General features: G+C 38.1%; 1 protein-coding gene across 4 annotated transcripts in view; it reads left to right on the forward strand.

Moving 5' to 3' along the window:
- The window catches only part of ADGRG6 (adhesion G protein-coupled receptor G6), a 196042-nt gene that overhangs the window by 76088 nt on the left and 100919 nt on the right, over nucleotides 1-19035 (forward strand). For 3 of the 4 annotated variants that reach the window (XM_061624020.1, XM_061624017.1, XM_061624019.1), the window contains exons 5-8: nucleotides 1359-1982; nucleotides 5964-6032; nucleotides 8331-8411; nucleotides 17292-17377. In XM_061624020.1, the coding sequence (XP_061480004.1) occupies nucleotides 1359-1982; nucleotides 5964-6032; nucleotides 8331-8411; nucleotides 17292-17377 (860 nt within the window). The remainder of the gene's footprint in view (nucleotides 1-1358; nucleotides 1983-5963; nucleotides 6033-8330; nucleotides 8412-17291; nucleotides 17378-19035) is intronic. The other variant, XM_061624018.1, reaches the window with a different exon arrangement.

The raw sequence follows: 19035 nt of genomic DNA on the forward strand, positions 1-19035 counted from the left end.
ATTCTATCTTGGGGCCTCCATAAGGTGCTCAGGGCATTACAGAAACCACCCTTTGAGCCCCTCAGCAAGGTTTCCCTTAGACCTCTGTCACTGAAGTCCTTTTTCTTGTGGCGATAGCATCTGTCCATAGGATTTCAGAATTAAATGCACTATCAGTGGCTAAGCACCTCTGTATATTTCATTCAGACAGCGTGATCCTCTGTACGAACCCCTCCTTTCTCCCTAAGGTACTTACTAGATTCCATAGGCAGCAAGGGTTAATCCTTCCCACTTTTTGCCCTAATCCGTCCCACCCCGTTGAAAGAGTGTGATATTCACTTGGCTTTAGGAGAGCCCTCAAAATTTACATTGCTAGAACAAAAGCCTTTAGACAAATGGACTCTCTCTTTATCTCTTTCCACCCGGCCTCCTTGGGGAAGAGGGTCACCTCCCCTACTCTCTCAAGGTGGATTAGGGCATGTATAGCACTTACCTATGAGACACAAAAATTGCCAGCCCCAACTAGAATTACTGGCCATTATGTGAGAGCTGCTGCCACCTCTGCTGCGCTGTCAGCCAATGCTCCATTGGAGGAGATCTGCAGAGAGGCCACTCGGGCATCACCCAGATCATTCACCAAGCACTATAAAATTGACATATACACTTCAGCAGAGGTGGCCTTTGGCCGAAGGGTCCTACAGCAGGTTCACTCTGTTCGATGGACAGACCTTTACATATGACCCTCCCTACATGGGAAAGTTTGGAACATCCCAAGCTGATGAATTTCACAAGCAACACGAGAAAGAACTGTTGGTCCCCTACTTGAAAGGTAGTTCTGTATTGCTGGACAGAAGTTCATCAGCCCCATCCTTGTGGCTGTCCTTCCTCCCCCCCCCCCCGGTTTCTCATGTAATCCTAACTTAAGGGAAGTAGATTTTTCCTTTGACCTATTCGAGCTTGGCGAGGATGTGAACTGAGGAATGCTGGGAGTGCTCTACTTCCCTCATTGTTTTTCCTCCCTGTGACCACAAGCCATAACACAAGCTGATGAGTTTCTGTTCAGCAACACAGAACTACCTTTTAGGTAGGGAACCAACAGTTCTTTTCAAGTTACTGGTCTATTGCATTGTCTAATATAAACAGGTAAAAATACAATTTAGTTTTGCAAATGTCTGATTGCAGCTTTTTAGGAGCCAATTGCCATGTTATATTCACAATATAAGATATCCTAGTAGTTGATGATAATGTTAAAATTACTTTGAATGTATTTTGAATATAATGCATTTGCCACTACTTATACTATGAGAAAAGGTGTCATGTGAGTTTCATGAAAGTTGAATGATGGTCTGTTCTGAAAACATTTTCTTTCCATGTTCTAGTTGCTGTGTCTTTGAGGAATCAAAAAGTTATCATCCCACAGTTCCTGGATGTTGATTCTGTGTCTGTGGCAAATTCTATCCAAGTACCAGAACTTAATCAGTTCACATTGTGCTTTGAAGCAAAGGGAAACAGCAGTAATGGCCGTGAATGGAAGATTTTCTCCTATGGTGATTCTTCTTCTACAGAATTCTTCAGTTTTGGAAAGACAAAAAAGGGCCACTTTATTTTTATTTCAGGCACAGAATGTTTGTTAGATGATGCACTTGACACCAATTCTGATGGAGACTTCTTCACAGAAACCTTTGAACAGATCTGCATTATATGGGATAGCTTCTCAGGCACTTTAGGAATAAATGTCAAACACACATACAAAACAGTATACTGTTCAGCTACTTACAGGAAGGTCATTCCTGGTAATGGGAAGTTGGTTCTGGGCTCTAATAGAAATGACACAAGTCCTCTCAATGGGGATATTTACAACTTCCGGCTTTGGAATTTCACAATGAGCTCCCAAATACTTTCCAACCTCAGCTGCGATCTGAAGGGCAATATTGTAGACTGGGAAAATGACTTTTGGAGCATCCCTACGTCATCACTAAAAGCAGAGAATAACCTGAGTTGTGGTAAGCATCTTTTATTGATTTTTTCCTCTCTGGCATAACTGTGAAGGTGTCACATATCAGAAAAAGCTGTGTTTATAATGAAAATGAGCTAAGTTTCCCACAGAGTTGCCTCACCTTTTCTGGGCTTGTTGACTCTTCTCATAAAATATGTGTGTTGCTTCTGTGTATGTTTGTTCTTTTGGTGCATTCACAGTCACATTGTGATACTTAGAGTTCAGGCATTTCAAAAGATGGCTAGCAAGATTTGTTACTCTAATGTTTATTTGACTATATTATATAAGCAAGAACCATTATAACTATCAGTTTTAAGCAGTTTTCTCTGCTTGGCTTTGATACTGGACAGGGAAAAAACACTCAGAGCTATATGGAGCAAAGTTAGACACAAAAGGAGATGTGTTTCACTCTCCTACCCTGCACGCTCCTTTTTGTGTAACACTGCTGTGTGAATGGGCCTAGGTGCATGCTTAAGATACATGCAGTTGCTCTACATATTTAGTTTGACCCTAAGGTACAGTTTTATTTAATTTTTAGTTATAATTAAGGAAACTTTCTTTTCCACAATTGCACCATCAAACACAAAGGTGGTATGAAGCTTCCCCTTCCCTCCATCAAATCTCAAATGTCTTCTCTGTTCTGCCAGTCAGATGAGGAATCTGGTCCAGTAGTCTTGTCCCTTCACCATCAGTTTTATTTTATTTTTTGATAGGCTTAAGGCTTTACAATAAAATAGGTTTGTGCTGAAACAGCTACGTCCCCTGTAAACACTGCCAACTGTGTCTATAGGAAAAAGGATCCCTTTTTTGCGCTGTAGCTGTGGGTTTACAAAGTAAGATGTGAGTACAAAGGGGATGGGTTAAAAAGATACTTAGCTGTAGATTGATGAATGTGGGGTTAAGTTTTGTATTTGTGGGAGAATCTAACAGTACCACTAAAAAACCATAGAGTTGATCAGAATAGGGCATGGAATTACAGGTTGACTTCACCAACAGTCAGGGGAAATATTAGACATAGCCTTAAAATGTTTAGTACTTTATCCCAGTGCCAGTATTCTAGCCACATGTCCACACAAGGTGTTTGACTAAAGATAGGTGAACATTCCATAATCAATATGAAAATATTTTGAATGAAAATATTAATATATGACATGCTGTCTGGATTATTATTATTGTTATTATTTATTGCCTGAAAAAATTAATTCAGGCATTTATTTTATTTATAAGCCTTTTCAACAACCTGAGGATGCACAGTCACTTTTGGTCTGTGGAAATGATAACAGGGTCAAGAGGTGTCAGATATAACTTCCCAGGTTTTTTTGACCTATATTGTACTCACTTTGTATCTGGCAAATCTATCTAGGCATATGATATTGGTCCTTTAGTCAATCAGCCAGATGTTATTGCCAATCATATTGTTAATCAAGGACCATGAGAAAATACGATATTGGCATAACAACATAAGAGCCCTGGTGGATCAGTTGTTTTTAAAGCTGTTGATCTTATCTGTATTTTAGTAATTTTATTACGTTTACTATATTTAAAATCAGTTTTTATCTCTTTTTTAATGAATAGTTTGCATTCTATGTAAACAGCTGAGAGAGGCTTTTCATTAAATGGTATATAAATCTTGTTAAAGGATTAAAAAGGTAAAGGTAAAAAAAGGTTTGAGTTGTTATTAAATATTAAAGCATATTTGCTATTAGAATTCTCTAAAGGCAGCTTTAATTTTATCCCCTGATCAAGGCCCAATATAGTAGAGGCCAAAAGGAATAGGGCTTGCCTAAGAAATAAATTTTCTCACAGCATTTTGGGATTTTTTCCCTCCTTTTTGTTACAATGATCAATCTATCAGTGCTAGATCATGGCCAATCCCATAGAACTGCTAAGGGAGAAATTAACACATTTCTTCGTTATTGGCTGTATATTAATGAATAATTTCCTTCATCCCCTCTCCCTCTGCCCATTCACCCCATTTCAACATCACACAATTTCTGTAAGAAAAAATAGTGTCATATTCCAAAATGAATTGATTGTATACAACTACTAACAAAAGATTGAGTTTGAACTACGGATGATGTATAGGGGAGATTTTCTGCTTCCCTTATCTTGTTGGGAAATGTAAATAATTTATTTTAAATATACCCTTTGGAACCAAAAATGATAAAACACATAATGGATTAGAAATAAAATACTAAGAGCATTACAGCAATTATCTGTTCTGATTAATCTTTTTTTTTGACGATTAAAGAAAGAAAGCCATCCTGTGACAGTCATTGCAATAAGATATGACAGACAATAAAAGGACCTTCCTATTTGCATATGAATGTCACTACTATTATCTCACTTGTCAGCAAATAGCTTTGATTTTCTCATAGTTACTGATTTTTCTGGCTAATGGACTTATTGCACATAAGTGCATTAACATATTGGCAGAGATAATCCTCTTGAGAGAACAGTGTCTCCACCTGGTTTGATATGCGGTTTGAAATTGATTCCTAGCTGTTTAGATTGGCTTTAGTTAGGCTTTTGTGGACTTATTCACTGACCTGAAAATAACTTGTTAGTACCCTGCAAGTGGGAAAACTAGACATGCATTCCCCTCCACTTTTCAAATATCAGCTGCAGTAAAAGACCATGTTCCAGTGGCAGGCCTGGTCTAGAGATTTTGCTGCATAAAGCAAAGGGGCAAGAGGTATTCCCTTCATTCCAAATACAGATGGGGACTGGACTAGCAGTTCAGTCTTATTTTGAGAGTGGCAACGGGACAGTATCCTCCACCACACCTGAGGACAGCAGCCTACAGTAGGTGGTGTAGGGGTACCCGTAAGTCTCTTTCTGTCCATCACCTCTGTCACTTATACACTTTCTCTACTTTTTATATAAGCAAAGTATCAGTGGCAGGTGATTCTACTGCCTTTTTTGGATTATTCCCACTATTGGAGCCTGTGTCTCTGGTACACCAGCTGTAGGGTGACATTCCTACCCATTAAGTCCTTCCTGAGGTACAAGTGTGGTAAAGAAGTCTCTAAAAGGTTTTCTCCCTGGCTGCCGCTGATCACCTTCTTTCCTTCACTTTTGCAACTTTTTCTGCTACACTTTCTCTTTCATGGAGCACACGAAATGAAGAAGTGTATACTAGGTTCTCTATCCATGACTACAGCTAATCTCTCTCCAAGGCATTTGATTCCAAGGTAGACTGCATATTGCAATGGCAATGAAGAAGCAGACAACATTGAAATGTTGTTGCCAAGGTTAATATCTATATAAACTCACCTGGGAATTTTGAATCTGGGCAAAGGGGCAAAGAGGAGCATATTCCCCAATCTCTACCCTAGAGCTAGTCTGGCTGCCCATGCTACATATGTCTCTTGGGTATCATGCTTACGGTTGAGCCTAATCACCTTGCCCATTGTAACAGCTGGCAACAGATATTGAGTACAACACCTGGCCAGATTAACTGGTCAATCTGTGATCTGCTTGTGCACTGAATAGCCAAGTTCAGGTGTCTCCTCCTCCCTGGAGAGGCTCCTCTTGTCCCTTGATTATTAGGACAGGAATGGATTTTTAACTTTTGGGGACCTACTTTCCTCCCTTCTCTGTCCTGCCTGCCACAGCAAGGGATCAGCTCTTCACATGCCATCAGTCCCAGTATTGTCTTTTCTAATGAATCATGTTTTCTCATTATATGTCCAAAGTATGATAACCTGTATCATCATTTTAGCTGCTAGTGATAGTTCTGGTTTAATTTGTTCTAACACCCAATTATTTGTCTTTTTCGCAGTCCATGGTATGTGCAAAGCTCTCCTCCGACACCAGATTTCAAATGAGTTGATTTTTCTCTTATCCACTTTGTCCTTAGTCTAGCCTTCTGTAATTGTGTTTATGTGAATACTTAATAAGCCACTCTTCTTCAGCCCCCTCATTTATAACCGTTTCTAAATAACAGAAGTATTGCTTATAGTATCTCTCCTTTTTTTAAAAAAAGGCTCGTATCTCATTCCCCTACCTACAATTGAACCAACTAGCTGTGCAAACCTGGGGAGTCTTTGCCAAGGTAAGAAACCAACAGCTTTGTATGTTTGGACTATATCTCCATAGTTTGTTTGCTTTAATTACATTTTTATAGATTGTAAGGCTAAGGCCAAAAAGGAATATCACCAAAGAGAAAAATGTTGTAGGCTTAACAAAAATGTGGGTATACTGGACATAGGATATGCGGAATGAATGTAACAACTCACTTGATAGCACCATTTCTATATAAAAAAATATTCTAAAACCTAACCAACAGTTTCTATAGAAAAAAGGTCTAACTTATTTTTTTCCTTGATCTCATCCTTGCCACCCCATCCCTGGTTGTATATTGCAAAAGTTTTTATTCAAGTATGGGGTTGTCTGCAGATCTAGAACAAATGGGAAAACAATGTTATTGATCACAGCACTCTTCTTAGGGATTATGCAAATGGCAGTTTTGTAGTCTCTGACTGGATACTAGGAGAAAAACTGATCTCTTTTCTCTCAAGATACCCCAATGTGACTCTTTGTGGTACTTTGTTATAAACACTTTATCATGTGCAATGTAGAAAAACGAACAGACTTTTAGTTTTAGGATTACCACTTTTCTTAGAGAAAAGAAAATGTATGGTTTACAAGTCAAATAATAATAATGTATGTAAAATTCTTTATTAACTAATATCACACTTTGAAACTGAGGGTTTTGTTTGTTTTATCTCCCAGAGCCAGGTGTGGGGAACCTTTTCAACTCAAGGGCCACATTTCCTTGTGGGCCATTACCAGGGGCTGCATGCCAGTGGTGGACCTGGCCAAAGCCCAAAGTGGACAAGGCTAGAGCCAGATACACATCCCATTCACACACATCCATCCACATTCCACCGCCACTCCCATTCACAAAGAAAGCAGATTAAGAAGCCCAAATACGCACAGCCACTGAATTGAAGAGAAGGGGAAGAAACAAACAAACAAAACAGGCCCCAAACTTGATGCTAGTGTTTGACTACCTCCCTAAATTAAATATTTAAAGGGGTTGAAAAAGAGAAGAAACTAATTAAGTACAGATATTAGATATTATCTTAGATCAGCTTGTATTTATGTGTGATTCCGTTTTTGGCATCTTAATTTGTGTAACAACATTATTGCTTTTTTGTATGTATGCATATTTAAAAATAAAAAGTTTGTTTTAAAAGAAGGACATTTTAGGTAAACATATGCAAAGAGGACTTTGTCAAAACCCTTCGGGCAGTCCATCAAGCCAAACTGTGCAGATTCTGTACAGTAAATGGCAGCTGCATAACAGCAGGGCTTAGGAGTTAAAGAACTTACATAATAGCATTGAGAAATTGCTGAATATTGTTCTGCCTTTGAGGTTACCATGTTTGAATTACTTTCAGTTGCTGGACTGAGTCAATCTTTAAGACACCCCTCCCCCCCCAATTTAGTGATACCATCGTTAGTTGATTTGATGAAAATGTTTCTATCCACCAACCTTCCAAAATGACAAGCTATTAAGAATATTCTTCTCTGTGTTGGCTCAAAAATGTATCACTTTCTGAATGTTTCCTTTGTGGTAACTTTTCAATCTTTATATGTGGTGCATTTCTGAATGTCAGTGGGAATTAAACAGCTGAAATCCCAGACAACACTTTGAAAATGTGTCCTTTACAAATATATCCATTTATTATTTTAAATCTGTTCTTTATCCAGAGCTTAGAAGATTTAATTAGATCCTTACATGGGTATCCTGTAGAGGCTATTTTTATGCAGTTTGTAAACAAGTGTTCTTGTTTAAGGGCCTTAAGAGAGGATTATTCAGAATTTGCGTATGCACAGAAAGGCTGATATTGCAGCTGTTAACTTCAGCAAATGACATTTTGCTAAACACAGGTCTGAGGTTCATTTGGTTATTTTGTCTGTTTACATCCCGAGCCTAAATACACTTCTAGTGCAAACCTGTTTAGGACTGCAGTGTGAGATTTAGAGCTACCTATAAATAATGTCTTTATCTTGTTTACCTCACAAAACCCTGTGGGAGGAGATACATGTTACTTCCATTTTACAGGTGAACAAATGAAGCTTGATCAAGGTTATTTGGAAGATATATGGTTGTTGAGTTGATATTTAAACCCAAGTTCAGGAAGCCATGCTGGCTCTTTAATTCATTTATACTTTAACCAAAGTGTGTGTGTGTGTGTGTGTGTGTGTGTGAATTGTGTAACTTGTTCATTAGTTTAAGAAGGAGCTCCCTCCATTCCCTATTTACGTTTTCATGCATTATTCCCTGACCTCATTAACATTAATGTTCCATGCAAGTTCACTTATTTCTCATCTTTGTTACCAGCTACTGTAAATTCCATCACTACATCACCCACTGTTACCACTAACATGCCTGATACTAATAGAACCGATAAACAAAACAATGGTAAGAAATTCAGTGTTATCTTTACTTTGTTATGTGACTGAGGCTGCAATGTTATGCCAATTTACCTGGAGTGAGCCCCACTGAACTCAGTGGGACTACTTTTTAGGTAGACATGTATAGGATTACACTATAAGATACTTTGTCTTGTAAGTATAATTGTGGTATTATATATGTCAAATCTCCTGTAAACTATCCTGAGTCATGATTTGGGTCAAATTAGTGTAAATCTTGGAGAAGAGAAATTAAGCTTATTTCCTATATAGGGAAAATATTTTTTCAGACATTTATAACATTACTGGAATTATTGATTTATTAATTTTCAAATGCTAGATGCCAAGAACAGTGTGTTGCATCCAGTGCTGCCTGTACACAAATGGAAAGGATTTTTGCTCACTCAGTGAGACTTCATCTTCCTCTCTTCTCTCCTGCAGCCCTCTGTGCACCAATAAAATCTTCTTTGGAGGGCTGGGAAACCCCCCAGAGGATATTTGGGGGGCACATATGGAGCTGCTGTGGGGAGGAGAGGAAGGTGAAGTCTCATTGTGTGAGGTGAAGTCCTCTTGTGCAAAATTAAATTATGCCCAATGTTTTAAAAATTAATCTGATACTTAGATTGTGTACACACCTTACATTTAAATTACATTCCTCCCAAAAGAATCCTGGGAACTGTATTTTAACCCATACAGAGTTACAGTTCCCATCACCCTTAACTAACTACAGTTCCCAGGATTTGGGGGGGGATATGATTTTAAATGTATGATGCATATGCAGCCTTACTTTAATACTGTTGCTCATAGGAGCTTTATTATGGTTACAGAAGAGTCAGGAAAGCTCAGATCCATCTGTAAGATTCACAAAAGTAGAAATATTAGGAGTAAAGCAAATCTCATTGAAAGAAAGCATTGCCTTTATTTTGAATCACTTAATTTGTATGATAAACTCGGAAAATGTCATATTTCTTGGATCCCAAATGTAGACTGTGGTTAAGAAGTAGATGACATTGGTAAACTAGGTTCTAAAGCCATAGTATGAAGCATTCTAAGATAAAGAAAAAGCAATCCATATCTTTATTTTATTTTAAGTAAAAACTTCCAGTGTGGCTAACAAAATTAAGATCAAATTAACAATAAATATATAAAAAGAATATAAAACAGCATGAAAGAAGTTACAGGAAAAGTAAAAGCAAATAGCCATATCGCAAGACTCCACATCTTTAAAAGATTGCTGTGATCAAGAGTTACTCTTAATCATTGTCAGGTACCAGAAGAGTTTTCTGAATTTCAGAGTCAGACTATGGAAAGATGGGATAGAAATCAGAATTAGGAGAAAGACAATGATTTGGAGTAAGTGGATGGCTGAGACCTTAAAAAGAAGTAGGATAGAGCATGAGCTGGAGACTCTCAGTGAGATCTATATCTGAAATGTGGAATAAGGACCAAAACATAACAGAAGACTATAGATGAGACAATTTAAAAAAAGAAAGGTTATATGTAAGATAGTCCATCAAAAGCAAATCAAGGTATTTATGCAAGAGCAATATTTGATAGAAATCTGCACCATCTCTTTCTAGGTGCTCAAACTGAAGTAAAGCGCAAGGGTGCTAAATCAGCCATGGCCATTTCATGATGAAAGACTAGTAAAGGGCTGCTTTTACAATGCTAGTGCAGTTTTTGAGCACTTCTGATTTGAGAAAACTGTCCAGGAGATAGCAGATTGATGTGAATAATAAATGGTCATTTATTACATTTTTGTCAAGCAAACTGTGTTAATAAAATTGTCATGAACTTTGAGTCTTTTTCTGCAAAACCTCATAAACCTTTGCAAAAGCTATACTCTGCTTTTAATTTTGATTTTACTTTTTAGCATTGATTAAAATTGTGGTTATGTTTTTAACAAATGTATATTTCTTAATATACAACTACTCTTGTACATATGATAACAAGATTTGCAGGATGTGTATAACTAATCCTAAAATCATAGTGCCAAGGTATGAATGTTGTTGAATTATTTATGTTGATGAATGAGAACTGCAGATGTTCACAATGAGCAGAGTAAGGATGAACTGTTCAAAGCCCCTTTTATTTTTTTGATGTCTCTGCATATCATAGTAGACAAACATGGTATAAATCAATGCAGTTTCCACTGAAATAAGTGAGAATTTCTTTATTCAGACTCTGAACCTGATCTGAGAGGTAGTCAGTTTCCATAAACTTTATGGTTTACTATACACTATTAACTTTATGGCTTACTATATGCAGACCTGCAGGAAATGAAAGCTCCTGCTACAGTGTTCCTCAGAATCAAGAGAAATTCAGCTGATTCCTCTCAGCCAGTACTGCAAGGGCAGGAAGATTCTAAGATCAGAGGCATCAAAAATATAGGAATTATTTCAACCCCAATAGTTTGGCCTGTGAAGCAGAGGCCTCTTCATGCCAGTAAATCTGCATCAAAGATGGAGCAAAGTCCAGAGAGAAAGAATGCACCCAGTCATTTCATCCTGACAATCCCAGAGGTCACATCACCTGCTCCTGGGGAACAGTTAATATCTCAAACTAATATCTTGGGTCCTTTTACAGAACAAGTTAACATTAACAATAATTCTTCCATGAAGAACTCAGTCTTTAATAATGTTTCAGGGCACTCTAATAGCTTACCAAGTGAGAGTGGTAATCCAAGAGAAATACCAGCTATCCCTCTTGATCATATCAGGAACATGGTACTTCCTCTTCAAGAGAGTGAAAGTATTGACAGAGGACCAATAAGGACTTGGGCATCTCATTTAGAAGATCCTAAATCAGATTCTTTATTCCCTTCCCTGGTGAGCAAGAGCATCCTTTATCAACCTGCAGAAGATAGTCAGTGGTTGTTATCACCAGACAGTTATACATTCTCTTCTGCTTATAAATATGCTTACAGTTTCTTACAGTCTTTGAGTGTATGGAATGAAGTTGCAACATACAATCAAGCCATTTCTGATATTCCAGAAGAAACACTTCTGCCTTTTTATATCCAATCATCTTATACACATCATAAGCATTTATTTCAAGAAACAAGGCTGGACTTGCTAGAAAAAAATTCACTTGAAAATGTTTACCTGGAGCCCACTAAGAGAATTCTACAACAGGATTCTGTTAGGAATGGTTTTTATATGTTTGGTGAACTACAGCCTACAACATTTAATTACATCAAAGACTACAATTCAGTACATTTTAAAAAACAAGTTTTTAAACAGAGTGCAAATCCCTCTGGCTCCTTACAGAACATGAAAGCCTGGTTTCCAGATGCTATACCCTTAATTCAGCCAACAGAGGTTTTCATGCCAGTGGAATACAAAACAGAATTGCAAAGTTTGTCAGCTGTTTTACTAAAAACAAGAGACACAAGTTCAGGAATTCAACAGACAGTTTCTGTTTCATCATTGTATCATGGAACCTTCAACACCGCTTCTTTAAAAGGTGGCACATTTACATTTAGACCTCTATTCGAACAGCTAGAACAGCCAGAGGAGGAGAAAGCCTCATCTCTAGAAGATGAATTTGAACTCCTAAATACATTTCTTTCTTATACCAATGATGGGTCCCATTCCTTAATTCCCTTGGAAAACATGTTAAAGCCAAAGAAGCTGCCAGGACCTGGATATGTAGAAAACAATAAATCTGATAACCCACATAATGGTGTTGCTCTTCACATTGTTGATTCCCAAAGCATGGATAAAATCAGTGAGTCCTGGAAGCCTGGTGATTTTCATCTTCCAACACAATATATAGATAGTCTGTTTTCATCAAGAAGTAATTGGACTTTGGTGCAAGATCCTCTAGTGCCTTCTAAGGAATCTACAGAAAGGTGGTGGCTGTTATTGAGTCAGTCAGTTTCATCACTAACAGAGGGAGTATTGATGCCTGCCACAGAAACAGATTACATCACCATGCAAACTACCTCTTATAATAGCACAGTAGACCATGGAGCTGAACAAATAAATACTTCTACTTCTGTGTCAGAAAAGAATAGAGAGAAGTTTAGTACAATTGTTCCAATAGTCTCAGGGATTTCAGAAACGATAGAAAGAGCATCGCCACTGGAAACAGAAAGAAGCCTTCCTCTTAGCATAAGTGTGGCCATAAATGATGAATCTCCACTTCACTTTCCTTTGACTTCATTAGAAATACCTGTGATTCAGCCTTCCTTACATTTACAAATAAGTACTTCTGATATATTATATGTAAAATTGAAAAATACTGCCAGTTTAGCAGTGCAACAAATTTTGGATGAAACACAAGTTGGCTACATAATAAATACTCTCCCTTATCATACTAGTATATTAACACCATCTTTTAAGTCTCCATGCACAGTAGATGCTTGTACAGTTTCATTGCAGAGTCCAAGAAATGCTGAGGGACTACCAGAGTTTCAGACTATGTATATGGACATACTGAGTAATCATTTCATAAGTGATTCTGATTATATAAAAAATAAAGGATACTCACTTATCAACAACGTTTTTCTAGGAAAGCAAAATCCACAGAGGTCTAACCTGTTCACAGTAACAGCTTCTTTGGAAATATTACATACTCATACTCATAAACACCAAATCAGAGGTAGTGTGCAAGTGCAATTTGACAGCCACTCAGCAGCATTTATGATGTCAACACCTTTAATCTCACAAAGTTTTCTAAGTAACCTTGATCTAAATCCTCCTGGCTTGGACTACTCATGGAATGAAAAGATAAATGTACAAACAAAGCCACCAAATGAAATCCATCTAACTGTCAATAAAAAACAATCTGCAGAAGATTCAGAAAACAAGCTTATCCCTTTTCCTCAGCTAGATCATGTAGACATGGGTGTTGGTGATGTGGATCATAGAAGTATTAAATCTAATGTAGAAGCTACCATTTCAGAGGAGGAATCAATTTGGAAGGTACATCAGTCTAGCATGCACTATAGTTCTGCAAACAAAATATTGTCCTTCTTAAATCCTAGTAACATTTATGCTACTGATTTGTCCATATGGACGGTTTCCCCATCTTTTGAAGACTTCCTAGATTATGAAAAAACAGCAAACAATTATTACTTTTTGGAACCAACAATTTCCTTAGTAACTGATGTGATAGCTCAGTTCTCTCGATTTTATGAATCTATTAACCATTTTAATGAAAATACTTCAAACAGTTCAAAGATAACAATTGGAATGACACTCCATCATCATAACTCACAAACCCAAAGTTCAATGGAAGTGTTGGCTCATGAAACTCCTTTGACCAACGTGGTATCTGGAGCAAACCAAAGTATCATTTCCAGCACAACACCGAGTCCTAGCACCAGCTCTCTCAAATCTATTTTGTCTTGTTTTTTATGTAACTCCTTCATTGACTGGGGCTGCCCGTGTGGACCTGAGATCAAGCACAGTATGTCAAACATAAAACTAGAATGTAGAAAAAAAAATCACCCCATCTGCTAGACCTTGTAGAAATTGATTTAGAATACCTAGGACTAGATTAGACTTTATGCATAGTACTATAAACCTTTAGCAGTGCAATCCTATACATGTCTACTCAGAAGTAAGTCCCATTGAGTTCAGTGGAGCTTACTCCCAAGTAAATCAGTATAGGAATGGAGCCTGAGTGAACTTGATTAAGAGTGCACTTATACATTTTAAAAAGCAGATGATCATAGTGTAGATGTTTAGTATGTAATTATAATCACTATCATGCATCTACTAACTACAAGAACTTTGAGGAGACTACTGTGACAATCAAAGATATTTGATTCACCTATTCTGTCCATGCACATTGTTTTTGCCTGTCTTCTTTGTGTGTCATTGACACAGACATACATTTTATAACTAAAGAAAATAAATACAATTTGATCAAATGAGGGGGATGCTTGTGAAAATCATTCCCTGCATGAATACAAGAGGCGTCCAGAAACTACCCATCCAGTTTCTGGATTGCTGGATCCAGGGCTGTGTTGCAGGGAGCTGATCTTTGTGTTTTTCTCCCTTCTCCTTTCTCCTAGTGATGGAGTGGGAGTAGAGGAAGAGAGAGAGTAGAAATTCACGGGTGCTACTACACAAACACACCTCTCTTTCAAACTCCTTTTAGCTTTTTCTGGTTTTATTTTGTATACTACCAGAATATTGTTGAATAATTGGGGAAAAATTCAACAGTATGAGCAAGGGAAATAAAACCCCAGCAATTACATATTGACCTTCTCTAAAAGAAAAACTAAACATAATTTCAAAGAGAAAATTTTGAATCTTTTATTTTGTCATTTGATAGTCTCCTGAGAGTGACAAGAATGTTATGGTCTTCTAAACTAACCTCAATGAACTCATCATCTAGTTTGTTGAGCTCTGCTTTGTAGATAGTTTATTAGATCTTTCCCATTAAATTATATTTGCTTTAAAATACATTTCAGTATTTCTCCCTAACTTAATTGCAAAAGTGTTTTTCACTGAAATGGAAGTGGGATTTTATTACAGGAATTGGTTCATATGTCACTTAGAATTCATATATGTGTCCATGCCCAAGGATGGAAAATCTGTGGCCCTCCAGATGTTACTGGACCACAATTTCCCTGTGCTGTAGGATCAAACCAATAGTGCTAAAAATACAAAACATAGCTAATTAATTAATAGCTCAGTATAATTATTGATTTTTAAAAGGTTTTAAATTCAGGAAAATGGTGTGAATCAATTGGAGAGGTCTTCATTTATCTGTAATATAAAGCTGCTGCATTAACTTCATGGTGAGAAAAATGGCCACAAAAACTGAATCAGTAACAGACAGTATAGATGCCACACAGCCAGCCTAGTTTGTGGAAAGAGATTTTGTTTGTTTCTTATATTTATATCCCACCTGTCCTCCGATGAACTCAAAGTGGCATACATGGTTCTACCAAAGGAGGTATTTGTAATTTAAGTGATCATCTTTTAAATTCCAGTTTTAATGTTTTTACTGATGGGTTGATCAATTAATAATGGCTAATAATGGTCCAATATATATAAAGCATTATCTATTAGTACAATAAAAAAGATAATCTAGTGAGCAATCCAACTCATCTTTCCACTGGGCTGGGGTGAGTTTACTTACTTATTTATTTATTTATTTATTAAATTTATATCCCGCCCTTCCTCCCAGATGGAGCCCACAGCCATGGATCCTTGGTGATGCCAGCAGGCTCGGCTCTACCGGCAACAGCCCTCTGCTGTGGCTGAGCTATGGCGCCACCAGGAGCCTGCCAGCACCACCGGGGGTCTGCCAGAGATGGCCAGCTTGACGGATGGAGAGCGGGCAGAAGCCCCGAAAACAGGTTGTTTGGGGTGGGGTGGGGGAGGAGCCGCATTCAGAGCCCTCCCCCAGGTACCGCTCCACCTGGAAACTCTGCTGGCAGAATAAAAAATTGTAATGGACCTCTACAGGGAGCCAATTCATGGCACCCGGCACTTCCCGGCCAGCATGTGCGTGCAGCTCCCAATGGAGCCAGGATTCAGCTGGGATGGTGGCTCACAAGCAAAAGGAGGATCCCACTGAGCTTTCTACCAGCTCCGCTTCTGCTAGCCCTCCTTCTGCCGCCTCCCTGGCATTTGGATTGTTCTGTTAATCATCAACAGATTTGATACTTAAGGTGAATTACAAAACATTAGTTCATGTTTAGTTAACTGTTAATGTGAAACATAAAAATGGTAACTAATTAATATAACTATTAATTATAACAATGTTAGCTATTCTTTAACCTGAATAATGCAATCCTCTTTAGATTTTATTGTGCAAAACCAGGCTACACCTCTAGTTACAAATGATTAAGAATGAAATTAAAGCCAGGTGACAACTATTAAAAAACAAAATTTAGTTTTTAAACTTAGTTGGGCTAAGTAGCAGCCATCTACTTTTTCAATTATCATCAACATCAAGACTTCATGGAATATTTGACAATATTTGATGGTGGTCAGTTGATTGGTCATTTTACTAGTATGCCAACTGTGTCTGCTGATACTGGATTGCAGCCTTTGTACACCCAAAATACCTCTGCTCACCTTGAGGATTATTATTGTTATTATTATTAATTAAACTTGTATCCCACTTTCTCCCAAAAGGAGCCCAGGGTGACAAAGGACAAAACACTAAAAATACCTTAAAACATCTCAAAAACAAAACATCTTAAAAACATATTTTAAAAAATATTTAAACATCTTTAAAAGCAATTCCAAAATAGCTGCAGACTGGGATATTGTCTCTACAGTAGGGCCCCGGCCCCCGCCGTAAAGAAGAAATCGCCGTAAAGCAGAACCCATTGACTTTAATGGGTTGTGTCGTGCGAAAATGCTGCAAAACAGCAAACTCGGCTTTAAAATGAGGAATTTCCCCTGATTGAAAGCCGCTGCATCAGCGGAACGCTGGAAAGCGGGGCCCTACTGTACTTAAAAGGCTTGTTGATAGAGAAAGGTCTTCAGCAGCTGCTGAAAAAATAACAGATGATGCCTGTCAAGGGGACGGAATTCCAAAGGGTAAGTGCCACAACACTAAAGGTCCTTTTCCTATGTTGTACGGAATGGACCTCCTAATAGGATGATATCTGCAGGAGGCCCTCACCGGTGGAGCGCATTGATTGACTGAGCATATAAGGGGTGAGAACGGTCTTTCAGGAGTTTTTGTATAGTCTGAGGGTAAACAGTAGGTTGTATCCAATGAAATTGTCAATTTGCACAAGGACATCCACTTGCAAAACAGAACTTCCCCTGCATCTCCTTTCCAGCACAACTGGGATGATGTCATTGGGTACAACCCTATACTTTTATTACGCTTTGAAATAGGATTTTGTAGGCTGCTGTAACACATATACCATAATTCTGATCTTTACAAATGTTTTTGTAATGCATAGGAGGACTGTTCTACAGGATTTCCATTACTGTCTATACTTACAAACTTGACTCGGAATCAAATGTTCAGAATTCAGTTGCAGAATGGGTAAGTTAGGATTTTACGTAAGCCTCTTTCTATACTTTATAAATGAGCTTGTTATCATTTGAACTGAGTATTACAAATATGTACATTAGGACTTGGAGAGGCGTTTTTGCAAAGCAAACTGTAATGCAGGGAAGGCTAATCTGTGGCCATCCAGATGTTGTTGGATTCCAACCCCTATTAGCCCCAGCCATTTATTTATTTATTTTTATTTTATTTTATTCAATTTTTATACCGCCCACAGCCAGAAGGCTCTCTGGGCGGTGCACAACAGTAAGTAAAATACAATAAAATCACATAAAAAACACTAAAAGGCAAACATATTAAACAATTAAACAATCTGGTACACATTAAAAGCTAATAACATATATTAAAATGCCTGGGAAAATAAAAAGGTTTTGACCTGGCGCCGGAAAGATAGAAGTGTAGGCGCCAGGCGTACCTCGTCGGGGAGACTGTTCCATAATTCGGGGGCCACCACTGAAAAGGCCCTAGATCTTGTTACAACCCTCCGAGCCTCTCTATGGGTCGGAACTCGGAGGAGGGCCTTTGATGTTGAACGTAGTGAACGGGTAGGTTCGTATCGGGAGAGGCGTTCCGCCAGGTACTGTGGTCCCGCGCCGTGTAAGGCCGTGTAAGGCCATCATGATCAGTGCTTCGAGATTATGGGAGTTACAGTACAGCAACATCTAGAGGGCCACAGATTAACCTTTCGCTGTAACTGCAGAGGTGCAGAAAGTTCCCTGTTGCAAAGCAAGCCCCAATAGCTGGAATACAAACAGTTTCATATTTTGTATTTGATTATTTTGTATTGTTGGTTTGAGATTGGATATGAGCCTACTTGATTGCTTCATACTGAGGCAGAAAGGAAGGATTAAAATGATCTTAATAAATACATAAACCATCCTTGTGCAAAGTCCATTAAAGAATTATATGTGAAGAATCTCTATGTTAACATCTTCCCTGTTTCTCTGTTCATGGGCACTGTGTTTCTCTGTATCGTCAATTGCCTTTGTGGGATAAGAGGCTCCATACAGGTTGTTCAAAAGGTGGGAGGTGACAATGAACTTCTGTGTCTATGACTGTGTTATGAAGTCTGAGATGTCTTCTCTCAACTAGATTTAAACTAGTATTTTATGGCAATACTGAAGGTACAGACAGGATAAGGTCTTGTACACCAGTCCCTACATGCTACCCCTGAGTCCAATATAAGCTTCTGATTTTCATCACTGTTGTCTTGCTGTGTTTGTCAAGCATTGATATCTGTGCCTTACTTTTACAGCATGGCTTTTTGCTATTTTTGAGCCATATCTCAAGGCAAAAATGTGATCTTCTCTGAGAGTGTTCACATAAGGTCATACATTAAAGAAACGGGCACAATTTTTTGTCACATATCAGTGTAATGTTAAAGTGAAGGCAAAGCAAGATGCACATTTCTGCTATATAATATATGTCTTTCAACTTCTATTGGATGAGGTTCAATAAACTGAGCTTGAATCCTGGAAAGACGGAGGCCTTTTGGGTGGCGGTTCCCATGTCTGAAAGTCAGTCAATTGCCCTGTCCTGGATGGGGCTGCACTCCCTCTGAAGGGGCAGATACACAGTCTGGGGGTAATCCTTGATCCATCTCTGTCACTAGAAGTCGAAGTGAGCTCTGTAAC

The sequence above is a fragment of the Rhineura floridana genome, chromosome 4 (genome assembly GCF_030035675.1).
Source record: "Rhineura floridana isolate rRhiFlo1 chromosome 4, rRhiFlo1.hap2, whole genome shotgun sequence".
NCBI classification, from domain to species: Eukaryota; Metazoa; Chordata; class Lepidosauria; order Squamata; family Rhineuridae; genus Rhineura; species Rhineura floridana.